Consider the following 18951-nt stretch of genomic DNA (forward strand, 5'->3'; position numbering starts at 1 on the left):
CAGAGTGTCGTTACAAACTAAATGCACATTTCTGCTTTAACACATTACATCTGTTGGAAAATAAGGGAAAAAAACTAACATATGTTTAACTGAAGGCTTGCCTTGCAGCAAGAAGGTTGCAGGTTTGAATCCTGGCTGCAGCTGTTCTGCATGGAGTCCAGATGTTTTCCCTTGCATGTGTAACTCCTCTAAATTTACCTTCTGACTAACTTGTCTTTGGGTGTGAGAGGGTGCATGACTGGTTGTCTCTGTATGTCCCTGTGATGGACTGGAGACATGTCCATATTATCCCCGCCTCTCACCTGATGGCTGCTGGAGGCAGACACCCAAATCGAGGTGAGAGAATTTTAACTGACTGATATAAAAAAAATCCTAATTTTTGTTTTGAACTGAAGGTTCTGGTGTTAGTGGTCAGCTGGTGAAGGCTGGTTGGTTGTGCTTAGCAGAGGTCAATTTCCTTCTATGTCCATAAAACTGTAATGACCAGACATCAGCAGAAGGAGGCAGTATCAACCAACAACAGGAAGCATGTTGTAAACTTTAACAGGTGAGTTGTGGAATTTACCTCGGTCTGTTGGCCAGTCTCTGAAGATCTGCAGCGGACACTCTAAATCATCCAGAATCGCCTCTTTGCCTGACTTTTCATCTTGCTGCAAACCGAATGAGAAAAATAACAAATCAGTCTTTCACCACTTAAACACCATTTAATTGTACTTTACCACAGACCCTCAAATATATATACATATAGTCCACTTTCAATGACAAGGTCATTTAGATTTTTTTTTATGCAGAAAATAATCCAAATAAGCCACAAGTGACCTGGACTTCCCTCCTTTTAACCCATCTGAGACACAATTAAGTGAAATGATGAAAGTGGAGGGTCAAGTTTGAGTTTAGTGGCGGTCCAAAAACAAAATCTTGCAAAAGTCCTTTGAATTCAATTATGGGTGGATGCTTCCTGTTTCTGCTGAAGAATCAAACTAATGTGATGAACAACCGATTTGAGCTTTTTAGCTTCACTAAGCAGGACTGTTGGGTTTTCAGGCAGTTCTGTGGTTTTGATTAATTTGTATTTTCTGACCCAAAAAAAAAAAAAAAAAACTCGAAAGGAGCCAGTTGAGGTGGTTTGGGCATCTGGTCAAGATGCCTCCTGGACGCCTCCCCGGGGAGGTGTTTCGGGCATGTCCTGCCGGCAGGAGGCCCCCGGGTCGACCCAGGACACGTTGGAGAGGTTACATCTCCAATCTGGTCCGGGAACGCCTTGGGGTCCTGCCGGAGGAGCTGGTGGAGAAGGCCGGGGAGAGGACGGTCTGGAGCTCCCTAGTTGGGATGCTGCCCCCGCGACCCGGACCCGGATAAGCGGAGGAAGACGACGACGTATTTTCTGACTGAGGTCCTCTTTTGTACATTTGTTCTGTGTAAAACTTCATAATCCATTACATAGCTCTTTTTTTACACAGCGCACTAAAAAATAGTTGTTTACCTTGAAACTGACATGTTTGGGATAGCGACTCTAGCCATCATCGGAGCTTGCCAGTGTTAGTGCTGTCACTTCCGTTTATCCCGTTCAGTAAGCCCGCGGATCAACGGAAGTGATGCCACCAACACCGGCGAGCTCTGATGATGCTAGAGTCGCTAGCCAAAACACGCCAGTTTCAAGGTAAACAACAGTTTTTCTACATCGCTGTGGAACAATAAAAATAACAAAGTAATGGATTATGACTAAGATCTCGATTAAAAAGAGATTTGAAGGAAATGTGTTTTTCACCCGAGCGATGCAGTACTCCCGGGGGTTCTCCTTCTCCAGCCCGTATTTCTCCAGCGCCTCCACCACAGCGAAGTCAGCGGTATCCCTCGTGGAGAGGAGGATGGTCTTGTAAGGGATGTTGGGCCTCAGACTGTCGGCATAAATCCTTAAAGTGCCTCCTGCAGACAGCAAAGATCCTCATAAAACAATAATGAATTTAATTATTATGTTCAAGCAGTACCAACAACCAGTTATGGATGTCTACACTAAATTAATTCATATTAACTTAGTCAATCGTGCAGCGCTACTGTCCTCAGCCACCCTTATTTTTATTTTCTTTTTAGGTTTTAAGAAGCCAGATTTTAGGTTTTTGAAAACGTTGTGATGAATAGTTTTACAATTAAATAAAAACAAAATAGAACAGAAATAGGACTGAACATTTTTGTGTCTATAAAATGTTTTACAAAGTATTTTTCATTTGCTATTACAGATGAGGCAAGCTCACAAAATATTCAGAATGATACTCAAACAGTGTGTTAAAAACATGCATGGTAAACAAATCTGGAAATATATACCTATAATTGTAAATAACGTGTTATTATAATAAGGGAAAGTCATTTATCAGTGAACCGAGTGGTTTTAAATGAGCTTTTGCAGTAGCACTCTAGGAATGTCCATTCAGGCTTATTTAAAAGACAAGCTCATCCTCCTCAGGGAAATCAGATCAGGATGCGTCCAGTAAAAACTGAAGATTTTAAACAGAACTACGTGTTTTAAGTAGCCCTTTCTCTGCAGGAAAAGCGTCACTGTCTGACCACCAGCCGTCCTGAACAAGGATGGTGGTTAGAGCCAGTTCACTGGTCCATCTGTGTCTGGCAGAGCGATTAGGTAACGCCTGAGTCGTAAACCCAACCAGTCAGCATGTTTGTGTCATTCATCCTGCGTGTGCACGCGTGTGTGTGTAAACACGCCAGTGTGACACTTTTTAACAACATATGGCTCTTCTGGAAACCAGTTAGGATGATGTCAAATGAGGAGGGATGACAACAAACAGAAATATACTAAAAATAAAAGGTAAGTACTAATCAGTGTGTGTTTGGAGCCTTGGGTGAGGTTGTTAAAGGTGACTAACAGCAGCAGAAACCAATAACCATCAGTGCACAGCTGAATTCTGGCTTGCTTGTGGATCCTCTGAAGTCCTGCCACAGCTCATAAGGAGCAGCGGTGACCTGTGATGTTCAGGTCACTGCAGATTAGCTACACAGATCACATGAGGTCCTCTTTCAGCGATACAAAATATGTTCTAAAGCAGCTCCAGCTCTTCTTTGGCTGTACACTTAGGGCTTTAACCACAAAAACATTCATATAATCTCACTGTTACAAGGCTTTATAATCAAAACCGTTTGGAGCCCAGTTTCCCAAATTATTCAGCTGATAACAGCATGTTTCTAACAGAGAAGAATGGTTCACTGCTTTCCTGATTATGGCTACTTCATTACGGGAGGAGATGAAATCCTAATCTAAACGATTTCTAGATTCAACTATGAAAATTAAAGTTTTGTCACTATTAAGAAATTTACTTTACAAAAACAGAACCATCACACGGAAATTACGTTTATAGTTTAGAATTTAACAAACGTGCCAGACCTTCTAGAATGTGAATTTGAAAGTGTTTAGACAATAAAGCAGCAGTTAAAGTCCCAGATTGTGTATAAACAGCTAAAAAGATGATTGTAAATATAAAAGTGTCTCTGATTTAGACATCCAGGCAGTAAAGGAGATTTGAACTTGATCTGATCAGACAGCTGAAGGAAACATCTTAGAGGTTCCTAACCTATTTCATTCATATTAATGAATCCCATTAAGCTCTAGCAAACACCAACCCTCAGCACTTAAAACTCAGCCACAGAGGTGATGATAAAGTTCTGGGATTTGGTTCTGCTCCCAAAGATAAAAACCTCTTTTAGGAAACAATGCTTACAATTTTCCGCAACGCCGAGCCAGCATCAGGGAGCCTTAAGTCATTTATAAGTGGTCAGATTGTGGCGGAAATGTGGCACAATCGTCCTTTTTATGAAAGAGTACACAATGGCAGTCTCCATGCTGTGGTAGATTTCTATTTATCTTGGACTTAACTTGCTTTTAATTGCAATCAAAGCAGCGCTTGTTATGTTTTTTGACAAGCTGCTCCTAAAGGCGTCTGCCCCCACAGTCCTCGTGCAGTTTCTGGTGGTCTGAGCTCCAGCTCTAATGGAGAGGAGCTCCTGGAGCCCCGCATCCCTCTATTTTATCATCTCAGCTGGTGCGGTTTACAAAAATGAAACTTGTGCCCGTGTTTACTTTCATTTTCATTTTTAGTACAGTTTTCTGCCAGAGCTCGGAAGTGACTCCCCACGTGACCATGACACATCCCTCTGTTGCGCTAAAGCGTAAAATTCATTCATAATACCGGCGTTGCAGCATTATTACTACCAAGCGGGGCGGCACAAATGCAGCAAAATTCCCGCAACGCCATGCCGCCGTGGTGCGTTCATAAGACACACCGTGGCGGCAGTATAACGCAGACTGCCGGCATGATGTGTCTTCTAAAAAGGGCTTCTGAGGTTATGAAATCTACGAAGCTGAAAGATGCGCAATTAGATATTAAGGACTTGATGTAGGACATAATAAATAAATGAAGGAAATGGATTTAAATTACCTGAGTCGGGCCTACCATCGTTGCTCATAAACTCCTGCATGCGTTTCTCCAGTTTCTGCTGGCGTCTCCTCTTCATCACCACCTCGGGGTTTGAGATGGTCCGGGTGAAGCTGGTCTCTGGCATGTCCTTATAAACCTCTGCTGCCAGATGACTGTTTTCTCTAAATGAAAAAAAAAGAGTGGATAAAGGACAGAAGACAGAGACAGGCAGCAAGACAGATGGAGACAGAGAAAGGTCAGAGTTTAAATCACTATTCTTTCCTCTTTTGTGCTTTTCTTGGCATCAAAAACAACAAGAATCCCATAAAAGGACAGAGGATGTGGGGTAATGAGCACTAAGACAGATGATGTTTGTGTTACCCGTCCTCGCGGCTGAGGGCCTGTTCATCTCCATCGGGGATCCGAGCAAACTCCTTCTCCCTCTTCTTCTCCTTCTTCTTCTCCTTCTTAGACAAAGTCCTCTTGAAATTCTGAATCACTCCATCCTTCTCCTTTTCTGGACCGTTGCTCTGACTCTTCTGGTGGGTACAATAAAGTCAGCCACAGAATGAATGAGTCTAAAACTAAACGTTTAAGATATGTTAATTTCATTTTGTCAGGATAGACAACTCTGCTCCAATGCTCGACCCTGGTAGAATTAAGTGTGATGTAAATTTTTGCTTTAACATGCAGCAGACGAGTGATTCAGCTCCCCGTTAAGCCTACTGATTCACACTCAACAGATCGAGCGGCTGACCTTGGGCAGGATGTCGTTCTCGTTCTTCAGGACGAAGCGTCCCTCTCTGTCGTCTTTGTTCCAGTTCAGCTGAACAACAAGAGGCTTCTCGTCCAGGTCCAGCTGACGCTCTTCTAACACATAAACAAAAACACCACTTATCTCAATTCAACCCTTCAGTTAAACATCGACTACTGCCAAATCATCTTTTTGCCTCTGTTAGTGTGAGTTCTCCAAATATCTCATGAAATCAATCAAGGGATTCTAAGAAAACTCTCAGAAGTTACATTTGACACGTAAATCAGCAAACAATGTTAAGTTAAATTCAAGCTCTTAGAAAACACAATAGCTACAACTGTATGAACTTATACAAAAGCTGAGCTAAAACTCAGGGTCAGAATAGTTGATGCTCATTTCTAAGACTGGGAATAAACCTGCTTTTTAACCTCAAGTTGACAGGCAGCGTTTTGTTCACATGCTGCTGCTGCACTGAACGTAGCACTGGAGGATTTCACTAGGAAGCGCAGCACATAACTCAGACTGGATAGAGCGCCACATTTGTAGGGTACAAACAAAACAATTGTGTTGACAATAGAAAAGATCAGCAGCTTGTTAATTTTCAGATCACTACAGAAAAACTGACGGCACTGGTGTTGTAGCTGGTGTGTAAGACCTCATTTTACTGCTATAGTTCCTTATATGCTATAGCATATTATACCGTATTTACTGGAGTATAAATGGCTCCGGAGTATAAGTCGCACCAGCCATAATATGATAGTATAATGAAGAAGAAAAAAAACATAAGTCGCACTGCACTATAAGTCACATTTTGGGGGGATTTTTTTTTTCTTACAAAATCTGAGACCCAGCATTTCACATTGCAAGAAAAGTACCGGTAACAATAACAGAATAAACAACCAGGGCGCAGCAGCACACCACGGTCTCCAGCAGGTGATGGCGGGGCAGGGGAGCTCATTCCTGGTCCACACCCGGCCCGCATCAGCGCGGTATACATAATTTGGTATACAAGTCACTTTGGTATATAAGTCGCAGGACCAGCCAGACTATAAAAAAAAGTGTGACTTATAGTCTGGAAATTACGGTACCTACTATATATACACTTCATCCATGATATGTTTTAAATTAAAAATCTAGCTTTAACTGCTGGAGTCATCAAAATGCCTCTAGAACCATTAGGGGGTTTTAAACAACACTCAGGAAAATCATCATGGGAAGTACACCTACAAGAGACTTATTTTTGAGTCCAACCAATCCAATCCAATTTTTTTGAAAAAAAAAAAAAAACTAGTATGTATTTGTATGTGTATATATGTATGCTTCTTTCCGTGTAAATTGTTTTCTTTTTCAATTTTTTTCTCAAATTCATGGGTTGAGATTTTGTCGGCCAACAGGTCCAGGAACTATATTGTTCAATTTCTTTAAGAATCATATGATTATTTCATTTGTATTAATGTTATTTTAGTTAAAAGGGGCAGACAACATAAGTTTTTCTTCTTTCTGTCCCCTTTTTCATTTTGGCTTGCAGCAATTTAGTTCTGACTGTATTTTTATTTTAATGTCAATAAATGAAAATAAGATTAAAAAAAAAGATGGCCGCTAAAGCTAACTGAAATGAGCAAACACAAGGATAGCTATAACTCAGTCAGTTTTAAGGATACCAAGATCAAATTAGGTGCTAGTATTTACATAAATTTAAATAAAACCTAAAGAAAGTAAAAAACATCTGTGACTGAATGTTTAACACGTCTGAGACTCACCGCCGCTGACATGCACCTCATACAGAGAGTACTTTGGTGAGGAGAGCATCCTCATATCTGGTCTGAACTTCTCTGCTAACGTCTCGATGACATCCTGCGTCGTCGCTGTGCTGGAGACTCTGATGCACTTGGTGGCAAAGTTACCGGCGACCCGGTCCTGGAAGTAGAACCGCATCACGCCATGAAACTCTAGGTCCTTTAGGAAGAAACAAAAGGAGACGAGAGTCTGTTACCAGTCTGTTTGAACCGTGAATTACCGACATGATCAATGAACATTTGTGCTTACATGGAAAATACTAAACTGTGTGATCACAAAATATAAACAAACAAAGCCGAGAGAAAACTGGTGAGTATGCAGCAGCACAGAGTGATAAAAAATAAAAAGTTGCTGAGAGTCAACAGCTGGAGACAGCATCAGTAACCCCTATTCCCTCTTCTCGGGTGACTCCGAACTCACAAGAACAGATCTGTCTCGGCCTTCACACCTCAAACTGATTAGATGTTGAAAAAAAAACCATGAGTGCGATTAACCGCCAACTCCAGTTCCCGAGCTCCTCATGCCACGTCAAAATTAGCAAAACAAATGTAATTTATTAGAACCTCCACATTTTAGTGAGCATTAACAGAGCCTGGAGTTTGTGGGATTCAAGTTTCTTTAATTAAATCAAAATTGAGCCAAAGATTTAATAAATAGATAGATGTCAGTCCAAACCGTTTTAGACGAGACCTCTTTGTTTGCTTGGATTTGAATGAAGTTTGGTATGTGGGGAAATGTCATAAAACCAGGAAATCCACTCACTTCCTGACCTGTAAATTAAATCACCACATTCTGCTTTAGCTTTATTGTCTAATTGAGCTCAGCTGAAGCTCCATGTTGACAGAAATGTCTCACATAACACATGCACGCACGCGCACACACACACACACACACACACACACACAAACACGAATAAGCAAGGCCAGCTCAACATTCCCAGGGTGGAAGTGTAAAAACATTCATTTCCAACATGTCAACAGTTCCTCGTGTAGCAAGAATGTGTGAACAAACTTCCTGTCCTGTCCTGATATATGCCTGCAACTGAAGCAGCACCTGGACTCTTATATGGACACGTCGAGGCAGAACAGCAAAACTCTCGTTTTTCATCGAGACTGGGGTCATGGAGATCTTAGATCTACCAGCGGTAATTTTATTCCCTACACACGTGATTTTATAGAAAATGGAAGAGCAGGTAATCCTGAGCTCATGGACAAGAAGCTTGAAAGTAAACAAAATGCTTAACGAATTGCAAAAAACCCAAACATTATGGTACCATACAACACCAATTTTGCCGATGTAGGCAAAAGTTTTGAGAATACCGTAATCCCAAAATAAATTTTTTAAAAGTGACAACTCAGAGTCGTTTTTACCTTTTGTGACTGTTTATATTTGGCTCTTTCATTGACAGAAAGATCAACACTGAACCAGACTTCAGAAAAGTCGATGAGATCATGTTTGGACAGATTATCCCGTAGGGACTTGCTGGAATTTGAATATTCTAATAAAACAAGGGAGGGAGTAAACCACATTTGAATGTCGCTGTGGCTTCCTTAAAAGAAATTAAAGCATTCTTTGTCCCGTCAGGAAGGCTAGGACACAACTCTAAAGACATACCAGAGGAGACAGATTTTATTTTATGTCCAACATCAATTTTTTTTTCTTGAAAAAATCCATAAAAGCATTTGGGGAAAAAAAAAAGCCAACAGGCCAAAGACATCCACAATTATGAAGCTTTAATAGGCTTGGATTACATTCCTACAGAAATGTGAAAAAAAAATAGAAAAATATTTTAAAAGTTTGATGTTTTTTCTTCAAGTTCCTGATTTGTTTGTCCTGTTCAGAGAAGACAAAGTTGAGCAGAGTAAAAACAATCTGAGCACAGTTTCGATAGACTGCCAGGGTGGAGTCAGGAATGTGTGTGTGTGTGTGTGTGTGTGTGTGTGTGTGTGTGTGTGTGTGTGTGTGTGTGTTTGATTTAGTGTTAGAATGTGGGTCATCGCGGGTTGCCGTCTTCGAGCTTTTGTAACCATTAGTAACTGTTACCGTGGATACCAGTCCTCTTGGTTTCAAACAAAGCCTAGCTTAGAGTGAAGCAGTGGATAATTAACGCGGACGACAGTAAAACTACAATCAACTCCTGGCTGCTGGGAACGGCCAAATACAGAAACATGTAGTTCAACTTCAGTTCTCTCTCTCACTCACTCACTCACTCACTCACACACTCACACACTCACACACACACACACACACACACACACACACACACACACACACACACACACACACACACACACACACAAAGAGTAGGATATTGATCCAACATAGATGGTTTTTGCACATTCTTTCACAAAGATGATGTCACACTTTACACCTGAGGTCATCAACTACACTAGCTCAAGGCTGACATTTTCTTTGTTGTTTCCTAAGCAGACAGCATGAGGACCAACTTGATAAAAAGTTGTTTTAACTCAGATCATTTCACTGACATCAAGTTAAAATAAGGATTAGGGCTAAGGCATATTAGCTAAGACTCACCCTCTAAACACCCCTGGGACACTAATAAATCACATGACGCATTTGCCTAAAAAATTCTTGTCCGAAACCGAAAACGAGGAAACCAAGGCCAAAAAACCGAAAGCAACGATCATGTCGATAACTAGAACCATAGCTTTTATGGCTGCAATGTGTACTAACCTCACTAAAAACAAGGCATTGCAATAAAACAACAAAACCATGGAAATGTTGACATAACAACAATGCACATTATAAATTAAAATTCTAAATAAAATGTTTCACTTGACCCTGCCTGTTTACATTACATAATAAATTATAAATAAAAATGATCTTCTTGCTTATTCTTTGCGTCTACCCTTCAAACATATTCACAAACACCTCATCAAAATTTAAAGGAGCTGAGAACACAGCACAAAAACAAAAAATAAAAATAACTGAATGGAGCAGGGAGCTCAACTGAAGACCTCTCAAAGATAATAAACCCATATTAAACCAAAGGGCTGAACAGGTTAAAGCCCAGCTATAAAAGAACAAAGAAACATTGTTGACTTGTTTTATCAAATCTAACAAGGATGTTTAGGAATTTCTGGATGTCCACAATACATCCAGTAAGAGCACTCCCTTTCTACCAACCTTGGCTCTTAAGCTCTGATGCAACCTTCTGCAAACCACTTTATAATTGTTTTACACATGAAGCGTTTTTGTCTAAAAGACAAGAAATAACACAGGCTGTCAAAATCAAAATGTTATTAAACAACCTTCCTCATCCTTTTGCAGAAATATGGCACTAAATAACCATCTGACTTGTTGTATTTTATAAATAATAAACTTTTGTCTGTATTTCCAAACAAGCTGAATCAACAGTTTATTGTGAACTAAAGCAACGTAATTACTGTAAGTCAGTCCTTAAAGGGCAAAGCAAGGCTATGTGTTTACATCCTAATCCCTCTTCTTCAGAATTATTAGCGAGGGCATTCACACGCTATCAGAGATACTTCAAATTAAACGTGTGAGCTTGTGAAACGGAACTATTTATGACTCATGCAAAAGTAGGCCAATTCTGCAGATGGCTGTTACCAGTCTGATGAAACATCACGGAGAACCAAAACAGTGTCTTGAAGGTGTGAGTGAGAAAACAGCCAACAACGTCTGCTATCAACATGTTTACTGACTTGATAAGACAGCTTTCACTGAAAAACACTGGAGGATTCAGTCTGAGCTTTCTCAGCTGTTGCTGTTCACACGAGCCTCACACAGTAAAAATCCTGCAGTTGGCTTACAAGAGGCTAAACCACAGGTTTTGCTTTATTTACCGCAGGTTTAGAGTCCCTCCCATATCCAGAAAGTTAACATTTTATCGTTTTTGTTAGGCTACATGGTGGAGCAGTTGGGAGCAACATTGCCTCGCAGAAAGAAGGTTGCAGGTTTGAATCCCGGCTGCAGCCTTTATGCATTGAGTTAAGTTTGTTGTTGTCATGATGTGAAACTACTGAAACGAAAACAGAAAATTCTGCAAACAATGCAGTAGTGGTAGCAGACAATTATTCTGACTTTGGTTTTAAATGCGGTTTTTGAATTCCTGACATTTATGGAACAAAATTCTTGCACAATCTGTGTTTTCTGTACACACACACACACACACACACACACACACACACACACACACACACACACACACACACACACACACACCTAATTCTTAAGTAGCTTTCATTTTAGCACTAAAATGTTGTAGATCTAGTTAGTAAAGTAAACACAAAGTGGTTGAGTGACTGTGGAAAGTGTGAAAGAAAGCCCTTAAATCTACCCATCAAGCTTCCTGACAAACACCTCAGGGTCATGGAGGAGAGTTCAAAGGTCACATCTGCGTTTGTATGAGAATAGTAAGTCACACTCCAACTGTAAAAAACAGCTTCCACCTGGCACTCGTTTCTCCCTGCTTTTAGAGGAATGACGTGAAATTTTCTTTTTTTTATCCAACTATATCCATCCATTTTCTTTACCCTCTTAACCTCGTAGGGTCGCGGTGGGGCTGGTGCCTATCTCCAGCTGTCTCCCGGCATGCAGGCGGGGTACACCCTGGACAGATTGCCAGTCCATCGCAGAGTAACACAGAGACAAACAGGACAAACAACCAAGCACGCACGCACGTGCACACACACACACACACACACACACACACACACACACACACACACACACACACACACACACACACACACACACACACACACACACACACACACACACACACACACACACACACACAAACACACACACACACCTAAGGACAATTTAGAGAGACCAATGAACCTAACAGTCATGTTTGTGGACTATGGGAGGAAGCCGGAGTACCCGGAGAGAACCCACGCATACACAGGGAGAACATTCAAACTCCATGGAGAATGACCCCAGGTAGGGATTTGAACCCAGGACCTTCTTGCTGCAAGGCAATAGCGCTAACCACTGCACCACTGTGCAGCCCCAGTCCAACTACATGAAACTATAAAATCTAAATTCTTAGACATTGACTATACTTCCAGAAAATGATGGTTATGAACAAAGGCCTGATCCATCCATCCATTTTCAGCTGCTTATCCGGAGTCGGGTCACAGGGGCAGCAGCCTAAGCTGGGACACCCAGACTTCCCTCATCCCAGCTACTTGAGCCAGTTCTTCCGGGGCAATCCCAAGGCGTTTCCTGGCTAGCCGAGAGATGTAGTCAGCATGTCCTGGATCTTCCCTTGGGTCTCCTCCCAGTTGGACGTGCCCAAAAAACCTCATCAGGGAGGCGTCCAGGAGGCATCCTGACCAAATGCCCAAGCCACCTCAACTGGTTCCTCTCAACGTGGAGGAGCAGCGGGTCTACTCTGAGTCCCTCCCGGATGACGGAGCTTCTCACCCCATCTTTAAGGAGAGCCCAGCCTCTCAGCGGAGAAAACTCATTTTGGCCACCTGTATCCACGATCTCGTTCTTTCAGTCACTACCCAAAGCTCGTGACCATAGGTGAGGTAGGAACGTAGATCGACCGGTAACTCGAGAGCTTTGCCTTCTGGATCAGCTCTCTTCACCACGACAGATCTGTACTAAGCCTGCATCACTGCAGACACAGCACCAATTCGCCTGTCGATCTCCCACTCCATTTTTCCCTCACTTGTGAACAAGACCCAGAGATACTTAAACTCCTCCACTTGAGGCAGGACCTCATCCCTGACCTGAAGAAGGCCTTCTACCCTTTTCCGACTTAAGACCATGGTTTCGGATTTAGACGACCTGATTCTCATCCCAGCCGTTTCACACTCGGCTGCGAACCACTCCAGCGAAAGCTGGAGATTACGTTCTGATGAAGCCAACAGGACCACATCATCTGCAAAAAGCAGGGACCCGATCCTTAGGCCACCAAAACAAATCCCCTCAACACCTTGGCTGCACCTAAAAATCTTGTCCATAAAAATTATGAACAGAATCTGTGACAAAGGGCAGCCTTGGCAGAGTCCAACTCTCACAGGAAAAGAGCTCGACTTACTGCCGGCAATGCGGACCAAGCTCTGACACGGGTCATACAGGGATCTAACAGCCTGTATCAAAGGGCCTGGTACTCCATACTCCCAGGGTACCCCCCACAGGGCCCCCCGGGGGACGCGGTCGAATGCCCTTTCCAAATCCACAAAAAAGAAAAAAGCCTGATAAATCTGACTTTATAGATTAACAGACGAAGAGAAAATCATCAGCAACATCAAAACAAACAGATTAAAACAGATGGTTTATTTCTAAAATATATAGAAATAGAAAAATAAAATAAACATGAACAAGAAACCATGGGATAACCATTTAATGATATTAGTTATCAGAATAGATCAGATTCATTACCAATCCATTTTTAATTACTTTCAACTTGAAGGTAAATAAACACTGACTAGAATCAATTTGTGCTTTTTGTTTAATACAAACATATCCGGCCTAATCTGTGGACTGTTGCAGCAGAAACTTTATGACGTCTCAATGTTTTAACACATAAAAGCAAATCTAATTGTTTCAAGACGAAGGTGTTGTAAAGTTTATCCTAAAAAGGGCAGAAATACAGTCTGGCTGTGGGCTTTTTTGCTTTTTTTACATTAGCTGCTACTCCCACAAACATCTCCTGTGTTGCCATTCAGGAATAGTCACAGAATAGTCCCCGTGAGTTTTTCTGTTTGATGTGAGGCCCACACTAAAAAGATGACAACAGTCACTCTTATTGAGCAGAAGCACACGGACCACTGCTGTTAGGGTCCAACTCCTACATCTACTGTTAAAGCACCAAAGAAAGCTGGCTGCGTGTGCATGTGCGTGTGTGTGTGTGTGTGTGTGTGTGTGCGCACTAGGCAGGGGGTTATCAGGTGTTAAGGAAACTAACCAGAGCTCCTTATCTGAAAGACTAAACCACTTTGGCTTTTGAGCGTGACGTTTCTGTGATGAGCCTGAGGAGAGCTGCGTATCTCAGCTGAACGATACTACACCATTAGCTGAAGTTAATGGATAATGTGACTGGACAATAATTCAATAACTCTGTTTACTTTGTTTCAGTGTTGTGATAGCGGGCTCAAGCCCAATAATTCTTTTCCTTAGTTTTCATACTGACCTCCATTTGTTTGTATCTAAATGAATAATCAGTGTGATAAACTGGTCGGCTTCTACTTCAAAGGAAAAGGTCTCAGACTTCAAACAATAACTGAACTGGTTTAAAATGCATCTGTGACAGTGAACAGAGTCGTCAGCTTTAATCTAGGAGAGGGAAAAATGTTCTCATTGATTAAATGGAAAAGCAATTTGAAAACAATTATATGCAATTAAATGCTTCCCTACACATGGACAGGGTTTACCATCAAATTTATGAGGGTCTCGCCCACTCCGACTCCACGAGTCTGGCTTTAAAGAGATGGAATGAGGAGGAACGAGGTTATGGATGGCCTTGGAGACGAGGAGAAGGACTTTAAAGTAGATAAAAAAAATTTTCAGCAGAAGCCAGAGTGTGTGATTAGTGGAGGTTCAAGAGATCTAGACTAACTGTAGTTTGTAGACAGATCTAAGGGAGTCCAAACTGCAGGGAATTACATCAGTCGATTCACGATTTTCTTCAAGGTTTCATACATTATTCACAATATAGTCACATAAATCACACCATGAAAACATTAAAAGCTTTAAATTTTCTCCCATTGTTATCTTGTTTAAAGTTTTTTAACATTCTCGTGAAACAATTTAGATTTTTGTTTTTTAATAAAACAAGAACTATCTGATTGCTGCACAGACACAATCCCTCTCAAGCTACTGCTGCCTCAGGTGCTCAAGACAATAAGGATCTATTAGTGCACAGTAACAGTCAGGGTTTATAATTGGAGCAGAGCAAAGATGCTCAGGGAGTGGAAATATTTGTTGGAATTGTCCTTTCTGGGAACCAACGTCAGCTTCATTTGATACGTCTTATTTTTCTTTTTATAATAATTTAATATCTTGCTCTTGATTTAAATAAATAAATAATCACATCAACAAGCAGCCTGACTTGATCCATAAGCAGGGACGGTACACATAACTAACCGAATTGGCTCCAGTATCAAGTGTTGATTTGCACAAACAAAATGTTTTAACTCATAGAGGCTGCAGGTCTGTTCTGTGAGCGGAGCTGGAGTGGGCTTGTATAGAGCGCGCGTTTCTGCTGCTTGGGCGGAACAGAGCAGTTGGGGAAACGCATTTCAACAACAGAACCGACCAGAATACTGACGTAACAACGTTCATCAAAGGTGCAGGCTTAATTAGCAACAGAGAAACACAGTGGGCATGTGTTTTTCATTAGACAATTTTAAAATACGTTGGTAATGTCCGACATGTTTTCACAAACAGCGGTTTTTAAAGGAAGAGAAGTTGTGCTTTGAAGTCCACTTAGTGATACATCCTGTTATGCTGATGGAGAATCAGCCTCTCTCTCTCTCCGTCACTTATCCACAGTTCTGAAAGACAAAGTTAACATTCTAGGCAGCAACAGACGGTCATGTTTAACATCAGATGTAGTAGCTGAGCTATGCAAGGGGAAAAAAAGGGAAAATAATGTGCTGCTCTGTCAGCTGGACTCAAGTCCAGTACCGCTATCCCCCTTCCCTCTCCCAGCGTTCTCTGCTGCCGCTGTAACATAGGGGGGAAAAAACCTGGATGCCTAAAATAGATCACAACAGATCCTGGGTCAGTCAGAAGCACAACAAAAAAACGCAGCTTTGACAATCACGTGATTGCGTTGTTTGAAATAGCGATTTTGGTGCAAAAACGATAGATCGTTCAGCCTTTCTGGACATTTCCATTAAAAGCAGCTTTGAGGTGTGAGAGGCAAAACTAAAAATACAAATAAGTTTGAAACAAGTTTCTGTGATTAACAGCTTCAACAGAAAATAAAAGTATAACAGGCAGGGTCACAGAGATATTGAGGGAATTCTTTGGTCAATTTTGAGTATAAATATTACCAAAAAGTTTATTCTACAGATCAAGTCAGACAGGAAATTCTAACATCTGAAGGTTTATAACATAACACATGCTGCAATGTGGTGAAACTTTAAAAGTGAAGCCATTTTAAAATGCAGCAATTGAAAAATTTCTTGGCTGCACTCAGAATAGCTGTTAGCACATTAGTCCTAGTGGACGTACTGTTCATCGACACAGAGTAAGATAGCAATTAACTTCAAATAGAAAGACTCTGAAAAAAAGGCTTTTTTAACTGAAGTACATCGAAAAACCAGGCATTTCAGTACTAAATCTGACTATTACTGGACCAACCGTGACCCACTTTGGCCAACTTTCAGCACCACTCCAGTTTCCTCTCATCAGAACTTCATTCTGCACCCTGAGATATAAATAACCAAGAATGATACTGCAGTTCTGTTTTTAATAACTACCAGCTCTGACTGAAAAAAAAAGGTCAAAGCCCCAGTTTCCATGGAGACACTAAATACCTGATTTCAAATTTTTGGGAGTTACTGAAAAGATTAATTTTAAGAGAAGGGAGGAGAGAGGCTTTCTGGGTGATGGCTGCTTGGAAATGAGAATAGATTCCAGCTGCTGTGTGTCATCCTACACACACACACACACACACACACACACACACACACACACACACACACACACACACACACACACACACAAACAAATATCAGCCTCATAAAATGAACCAAGTTCCTGAGTCAATATTGTTGCAGCCCCACCTGCAGTAACGAGGGGGGATTCCACCCTAAATCCCTTGTCTTGTCTAAGGTTAGCTGGACTGACGTGTGTGTGTGTGTGTGTGTGTGTGTGTGCGTGCGTGGGAGGGGTCATCCCTGCAGAGGTGGTTCAAAGACATCAGACAGACCGACAGTCACAAAGACAGAAAGGAGAGGAGAAGTGGGGATAAAGCAGACAAAGACACCTTGAAGCTAAAGATTTTAAGGCAGAAAACCTCTGGCTGCAGAGAAATGTTAAAACCAGACTTTTTACTTTACATTTTAATAAGGTTGGTGATAAGGCATTACTGAAGTTAGATGTATAAAAACAAAAGTTCAGAATGAGTCCAGCAACATTACTTTAGTTTTCTTAAAACTTCAGTTTAATTGTATAAAAACAAACTAGGACATCAACCTTGATGGAGAAGTCAGCTAGGTCAAACTCTACTGTTGATGCCATCGGACTAAATTGCATTTAAATTAAGCTCACATACAGATTTTATTAGCCCTCAGTCACCTGAAACAATAGTTAAACTTAACTTTGAAGCAGAAGCATTCCAGTTCCCCCAGTTTCCTGTTAGATTAAGTACAGTTTCAGCAAAGAGGAAATAAATCCAGCTGTGATCTGGGGAGTTTATTTTTCCACTTTCAGTCAGGAAGGTAAAGCCTTCTAACACCTCTCTAGCACCCACCTCACACCATGACAGTTAAGCTGTCCTCCTCATTTAGTTTATCTTTAAATGTTAGATTAACACAGATGCATGCAAACAAGTCTCAGAACAGTTAAATGATGCACTAATTATCAATGATTTGGATTATCCAAGGTCCAGCGTGCAAGCTTTCCTGCTTTGTGCATAAATGTATTGAATTTCAATGTTGATCTTTGCACATAAAACAAATATGGCAAATGCTGAAATTGTGCAAAAGGTTTGATATCCCTGCAGTTGGATCATTGGTACGATGGTGTTACTTGTTCACAATTATTACGACAGATTCCATTCAAATTCAATTTAAGAAAGCAATAAGTCTCAAAAGCTGTAAGAATCAATGATTTCACTAAAGAAAAATGAGAAAATATTTATTATGCCATTGCTGATTTTTACAGTGTGTTATGTAATCACTGCTGTTACGAAACAAACTGTAAATAATATCCAAGCCTTTCTATAAACTTTACTTCAAAAGACTATGCAGTTACCTTTGGATCATTTAATGCAGGGACAACTTTCTTAAGCCATCAGGTATTTGCTGCTATTTACATCTAAACTGGACACAGAAACAAATACTCAGTTTATTAATAAACCTGAACAATCCTGCTCTCCAGTTACTCCTTAGATTGTCACTTGGAAACAAAGTCTAAATTCCAATATTGAGCCTGAATTAAACTGGAATAACTAGAGCTTTAGAGAATTTCCTGCAAAGCAAAACAACCTGAAAAACAAAGAGGAACAGCAGAGGCTCGCTGTCCTGAAAGAATGAAAACATGCATGCTGCATTTCCTCTGTGGCTGAAATAAAAGGCCTCATTGTTTCAGGTAAGTTTCAGCTTCAGTATCGAGCCGTCCACCCGGTGAACAAAGTCCACCTTGTCATTCTGACAGAGCAAGGCATTGTGGGAAGGCAGGGTTTAAATTGTGTATAGATCGTCTGAACCCAACGGTGACGCCTCTCCACAAATCAGAGCTGCTCATTGCCTCAGTACCTATCTGAGTAACCCACCGGGATGGAGGCTGGCAAACAGCAGCACAGCTACTGCAATAAAAACACTGAATGTTTCAGAGGTAATTACCAAGCACAGGAATGGAAAGTACAACCTACAGCTGGAGGGACACGTGGCTCACAAAGTTCTGAATTGTGTTGGGTTGGGGCAGTAGGTAGGAACAGGAAACATATTATTTTGTATTAATTTAATATATAAAACCTGATATGTCCATTGGTTGTCAATTACAGACGTATATATGTACATTTCCCCACAATCAAATGACTGTTGATTGTGAATCCCATTCAGTGTGTACACAACATAAACATGTTGTTCCAAAGCAGAGATCACTGAATCAAGAAGCTTTTCCACCCAGACCATTTAAGACTTCATACGCACCGAGTCTAGCCTGTAAACATGACCTTAAAAACTGGTGAATTACACACACAGACGCACAGAAGGGATGCGCTCCGTGCGCAACGAGGGGGGCTGGTAAAACATGGCACCTTGTGACATGGCCTTATGCACGTGCACACACACACACAGG

The 18951-nt window shown here is 41.2% G+C and overlaps 1 protein-coding gene across 22 annotated transcripts in view; it reads right to left on the reverse strand.

Annotated features, from left to right (window-relative positions):
- The window catches only part of afdna (afadin, adherens junction formation factor a), a 102655-nt gene that overhangs the window by 56464 nt on the left and 27240 nt on the right, over positions 1–18951 (reverse strand). For 15 of the 22 annotated variants that reach the window (XM_070543828.1, XM_070543822.1, XM_070543817.1 and 12 more), the window contains exons 2-7: positions 6939–7134; positions 5182–5294; positions 4806–4963; positions 4446–4606; positions 1769–1926; positions 566–650 (exon numbers count right to left, since the gene is read on the reverse strand). In XM_070543828.1, the coding sequence (XP_070399929.1) occupies positions 566–650; positions 1769–1926; positions 4446–4606; positions 4806–4963; positions 5182–5294; positions 6939–7134 (871 nt within the window). The remainder of the gene's footprint in view (positions 1–565; positions 651–1768; positions 1927–4445; positions 4607–4805; positions 4964–5181; positions 5295–6938; positions 7135–18951) is intronic. The other 7 variants (XM_054748090.2, XM_070543818.1, XM_054748089.2 and 4 more) reach the window with 2 other exon arrangements.

This window comes from Nothobranchius furzeri, chromosome 2 (genome assembly GCF_043380555.1).
Source record: "Nothobranchius furzeri strain GRZ-AD chromosome 2, NfurGRZ-RIMD1, whole genome shotgun sequence".
Classification (NCBI taxonomy): Eukaryota; Metazoa; Chordata; class Actinopteri; order Cyprinodontiformes; family Nothobranchiidae; genus Nothobranchius; species Nothobranchius furzeri.